This window comes from Penaeus chinensis, chromosome 12, assembly GCF_019202785.1.
Source record: "Penaeus chinensis breed Huanghai No. 1 chromosome 12, ASM1920278v2, whole genome shotgun sequence".
Lineage (NCBI taxonomy): Eukaryota > Metazoa > Arthropoda > Malacostraca > Decapoda > Penaeidae > Penaeus > Penaeus chinensis.
The window spans coordinates 1,797,338-1,802,732 of NC_061830.1; the positions used below are offsets into that span (position 1 = coordinate 1,797,338).

Sequence of the window (5,395 nt, forward strand, 5' to 3'; positions counted from 1 at the left end):
TCCAGATCACGTGCCCGGTTTCTCTCCCCCATTTCTCCCCTTATCCCTTACCCCTCACCCCCCCCCTCCCCCATACCCCCAACCCATCATCGACTCCCCTCCCCCCCCAAACCCCCCTAACCCTCCGACCCAAGGGACAGCCTCGAACGCATTTCCCGCTGCCGTCGACTCGCCTTCCCACCCACGATAACTATAGCTAGGGGCGCGGGAGAGCGATAAACAACGCCCACAACCCGCCCACACGCCCCTCACCCCGACGGGCGTGGGTGTCAGGAGATATATATACACACAGACCTCTCCTTCCTCTCTCTCTCGCTCTGTCTCTGTCCACCCTGACCCACGCCCTGTCCCTCAGAGATGGGCGTGTGGGCGTGATCAGACGAAGCCCACGCCACGCCTAATCGTCGATCTCATGACTAGAAGCTCCAGTCGCACCTTAAACTGTTATTTTTCGATGCTCCGAGCGCTAGAAACACTAGATAACATATCACAAAGCTTTGTACATTTAACATAACAGTTGGTTATAACAAGGAAAAAAGGGGGGAAAACTAATAAAGCAAAATATATATATTTATATGTATATATGTATAGAGATGTCATAACGGAATGGTTGAAAAAAAATAAAAAAATATATTGCGCGGTTTGATAGATTAAGAATCGAAGGGAAAGGAAAAAAAGAACGTGATTTGAAAGAATATGGATCATTTTTTTTTTTTAAAAGAGAGAGAAAGACTAAGAGAGAAATTAAAAAAAAAAAAAAAAATAACACGAAAAAGCAAGAAGAGAAATTTTTAAAAAGTATTCCATCTATGACAACCTTGGAAGAAAACGAGATATGAGGGGAACACTGGAGCGAAAGGGAGCTTTTTCTCCGGCCGTCCGAAGTCCCCCCCTCCCATCCCCTCCCCTTCCCCTCCCCTTCCCCTCCTCTGAACTCCCCAAAAAAGTGGGGGTTGTTTCGTAAAGGTTTCTTCTTCTATTTCCTTTATTTTACTCTCTCTTTTCTTTTCATTTTCTTATTCTCTTGGAGGTACGTTAGTGTCTCTTGTCATCTCGTTGTTGGACGCCTGCCTCCGAAGACATGACAAACATTAAAAACGACGATACGAATGACAGTTAATGACAACAACCCCACGACTCGGGAGACGCTTCCTCTTGACCTCTTGACCTCGATTCCGGAAGTAGCACCTGGTCCGGAAGAAGAGGAGGAAGCAAGAGGAAGAAGAGGAGGAGCAAGAGGAAGAGGACGAGGACGAGGACGAGGACGAGGACGAGGACGACCTACGCCTCGGCCGAAGTAAGTCCTGGTCAAGTAGCACCATTAACGCCCGCGGATTCAGTGGGGGGGCGCCTCTCCCAGCACCGGCAGCGTCTGTGGGCGGAGAGAGGGAACACGTCTAAGATTCTGACAGGTAGAAAGAATAGTCGATAAGTGTCTGTAAGGAAAAGGGGATAACATCGTCGATTCCGGAAGATCAGACATTCATTAGATATGAATTTCAGATAAGAATAAAACACAAACACACATATATGATTCATTTTTTAGCATATAAATCATTTTTTATTTTTATTTTTTTCGTTTGTTTTGATCAGCAAATAAGACCTTCGCCCTTTCACAAAGAACACTAATCAAAACCTCGAAAAAAAAAGACAAAAATATCCAAAAACCTAACTAACCCCTCTAATACCCACATCCCCCCCACCCCACCCCCACCCCCCCCACCCAAAAAAAAAAAAAAAAAAAAAACAGTCTAAAAGCCACGCGAATGACCTCTTCCTCCTCACCTTGTTCTCGGCACAAAGCCCGTGTCGGTCCAGGCGCGTGTACTCCCTGCCCGAACGCGGCCTCAGAGTGTTCACGGAAGAGCGGGCCAGCAGCCTGTGGGGGAGAAAGGGGTATTAGGATAAAAGGGGGAAAGAGGGAGAATAAATGAGGAAGGAGAGAGAGAGAGAGAGAGAGAGAGACGAGAGAGAGAGAGAGGAGAGAGGAGGAGAGGAGAGAGAGTGGAGAAGGAAAAGAGTGAGGGGGGAGAGAGGAGATTGAGAGAGAGAGGAGAGAGAAGATTAGAATAAAAGGGGAAGGAGGGAGAATAAATGAGGAAGGGTAGAGAGAGAGAAGGATTAGAATAAAAGGGGGAAGGAAAGAGAGAGAAGGATTAGAATAAACGGGAAATAACAATAATATAAAAAAAGAATTACATCCATTTCATTATTCCGAAAAATAAAAAATAAAACGGAAAATATTCGAGAAAAAACGTAAAAAGAAAGAAAGAAAGGGGAGAGAGAGAGAGAGAGAGAGAAAGAAAGAGAGAGAAAAGAGAAGTAGAGGAGAGAGAGAGAGAGAGAGAGAGAGAGAGAGATAGAGGAGAGAGGAGGAGGGGAGAGAGAGAGGAGAGGGGGTAAAAGAGATGAAGAGAGAGAGAGAGAGAGAAAAATATATATTTTTATATAAAAACACTCAAAAAAGAGATAAAACGAAGAAAAAATCATTCTTTCAAATCTTTTCTCATTTCCTTTCATACTCAATCTTTCCTTCTTCCAGACTCCACTAATTTTTCTTTATATTTTCTTTTCTTCTCTATCTGTCTTCTTCTTTTTTTTTTTTTTTTTAACACTCAATTTTCCTTTTCTCCTACACTCAAGAAAAACAATGAAAATAATAATAAACCGATAAAAAAAAGATGAATAAATGAATAAATAATAAAAAGTAAAACAAAAAAAAAAATGATAGATACAAAACATTAAAAAATATATGTAATAAAAAAAAATCAATATCATATGAAATATAAAATAAAGAAAATAAAAGCGCCGAAATAACCCTCCCCCCTCTCTCCCCATCACCCCCACCCCTTCCTTCCCCCCACTCACCCCCCACCCCCACCCTCACCCCCCCCCCTCACCCCCATATTCGGCCCAAGTTGCCGCGAGTGAACAATGGTGTTCAAGACGCCGGAAGTTGCAAGGCACAGATAATTCGCGGCGATTTGCATAGCTCTTGCCTTCCCCCCCCTCCCTTCCCCCTCCCTTCCCCCTCTCTTGGTCTCTTTTTCCCTTCCTCTTCCTTCGCCTCTTTCCCACTTCCCTTCTTTCCCCAATTTCCCTCTCTTCGTCTCTCTCCTGCCCCTTCTCTTCGACTTCTTCCCCTCCCCCCTCTCACTCTCTTGTTGGTCTCTCTCTCTCTCTCTCTCCCCTCTCTCTTCTTCTCTCTCTCTCTCTCTTCTCTCTCTCTCTCTTCTCTCTCTCTCCTCTCTCTCTCTCTCTCTCTCTCCCTCTCTCCCTTCTCTCTCTCCTTCTCTCTTTTCTCTCCTCTCTCTCTCTCCCTCTCTCTCTCCCCCTCTCTCTCCTCTCCTTTTCCCTCTCTTTTCTCTCCCTCTCTCTCTTTTCTTCTCTCTCTCTCTCCTCTCTTCTCTCTCTCTTCTCTCTCTCTCTCTCTCTCTCTCTCTCCTCTCTCTCTCTCTCTCTCTCTCTCTCTCTCTCTCTCTCCCCCTCCCTTCCCTCTCCCTCTCCCTCTCCTTCTCCCTCTCCCCCTCCACCCCCCCCCCCTCCTCACTTGGCCCACTGACCCAAACTCACAAAGTCTTGAATCTTTTTTCTTTTTGTTCTTCTTCTCCTTCTTCTTCATCCTCTTCTTCTTTATGACACGTGAAGGGTATTTATTTTCTTATTTCTTTCTCTTTTCCCATTTTCTTTTTTTTCTTTTTTTTCTTATTTACATATTTTTTTTATTTTTTTCCTTTTTCGTATATACAGATACCGTGGGACACACACACACACACACACACAAACACACACACACACACACACATATTGTTTCTGCTGGTGTTACTGATACTATTTACTTCTTTTTCTTCTCCTTCTCCTTCTTCTCCTCCTCCTTCTCCCTAGTTCCCCTCCTTCCCTCCTTCCCTCCTTCCCTCCCTCCTTTCAACCCCCCCATCCCCCCCCCATCCCCCGCCCCCCGAAACGAGGACTCAGCGACTCATTACGAATGTACAATTTGGGCAAACTTTAATTGACTTGCAGGACGCGCCTCGGCTGTCGCTTGCCTCCTGCTGGGCGGCTGTGAGGAGTGTGTGGTGGGTGGTTTGTGTGTGGTGAGGGTGTGGTGGGTGTGTGGTGAGTGTGGTGAGTGTGATGAGGGTGTGGTGGGTGTGTGGTGAGTGTGTTGAGTGCGTGGTGTGTGTTTGATGAGTGTGTGATGAGAGTGTGGTTGGTGTGTGGTGAGTGTTTTGTGTGTGATGAGGGTGTGGTGGGTGCGTGGTGAGTGTGGTGAGTGCGTGGTGTGTGTTTGATGAGTGTGTGATGAAGGTGTGGTGAGTGTTCTGTGTGTGATGAGGGTGTGGTGGGTGTGTGGTGAGTGTTCTGTGCGTGGTGAGGGTGTGGTGGTTGCGTGATGTGTGGGATGAGTTATGTGTGAGTGATGGCTGTTTAATGAGTGTGCGGTGAATGTATGATGGAGATGTGTGTGCAATGGGTGTGTGATGTGTGGGTGATGAGTCCGTCGTGAGTTTTTCCCAAGAAGGACGAGGAGATCCATCGCTTTCGGAGCTCATCACACGGCTGGTGGAAGTCGACGAGAGTTATATCAATGTCCTCGGTGTCATCACATCAAATGACCATCATCACTCAACTCCTACACTCTCTCTCTCACTCACTCACTCACTCTCTCTCTCTCGCTCTCTCTCTCTCTCTCTCTCTCTCTCTCTCTCTCTCTCTCTCTCTCTCTCTCTCTCTCTCTCTCTCTCTCTCTGTTTCGTTTTCTCTCTCTCTCTCTCTCTCTCTCTCTCTCTCTCTCTCTCTCTCTCTCTCTCTCTCTCTCTCTCTCTCTCTCTCTCTCTCTCTCTCTCTCTCTCTCTCTCTCTCTCTCTCTCTCTCTCTCTCTCTCTCTCTCTCTCTCCCCTTTCTATCCATTCTTTCTCCCTTCTCTCTCTCTCTCCCTTAACTCACTCACTCGCTGACCCACTTATTCATTCATTCACTTATTCTTCCACTTATATATCCGTCCACTTACTCACTCATTCATCCACTTACTCACTCATTCATCCACTTACTCACTCACATACTCCTTGATCCATTCACTCACTCATTTATTCACTTACTCACTAATGAATCCCTTACTCATCCCCCCCCCCCCCACTCACCGGTCGTGGTCCGAGGACGAGTGCGAGGACGAGAGGCTGAGGGTGTCCAGGTAGTCGCTCATGTCGGAGGCCCCGGAGGAGGTGGACTTGGCGTCGCCCGAGCCGCTGCTGCTCCCGCCGCCTCCTCCTCCACCTCCTCCTCCTCATCCTCCACCTCCGGTTCCTCCTCCTCCTCCGCCTCCTCCTCCGCCGACGCCTCCGCCGAGCTCCTGGCATGACGCCGCTACGCCTGTGGGGAAAGGGGAGGGCGGGAA

The 5,395-nt window shown here is 47.3% G+C and overlaps 1 protein-coding gene across 1 annotated transcript in view; it reads right to left on the reverse strand.

Moving 5' to 3' along the window:
- The window catches only part of LOC125031077 (zinc finger CCCH domain-containing protein 18-like), a 6,004-nt gene extending 628 nt beyond the window's left edge, over positions 1-5,376 (reverse strand). The window contains exons 1-3 of the mRNA XM_047621548.1: positions 5,142-5,376; positions 1,786-1,879; positions 1-1,372 (exon numbers count right to left, since the gene is read on the reverse strand). The exon at positions 1-1,372 is cut by the window's left edge and continues 628 nt beyond it. Of these exons, the coding sequence (XP_047477504.1) occupies positions 1,092-1,372; positions 1,786-1,879; positions 5,142-5,357 (591 nt within the window). The 5' untranslated portion in view covers positions 5,358-5,376 and the 3' untranslated portion in view covers positions 1-1,091. The remainder of the gene's footprint in view (positions 1,373-1,785; positions 1,880-5,141) is intronic.
- Between the last annotated feature and the right edge of the window lie 19 nt (positions 5,377-5,395).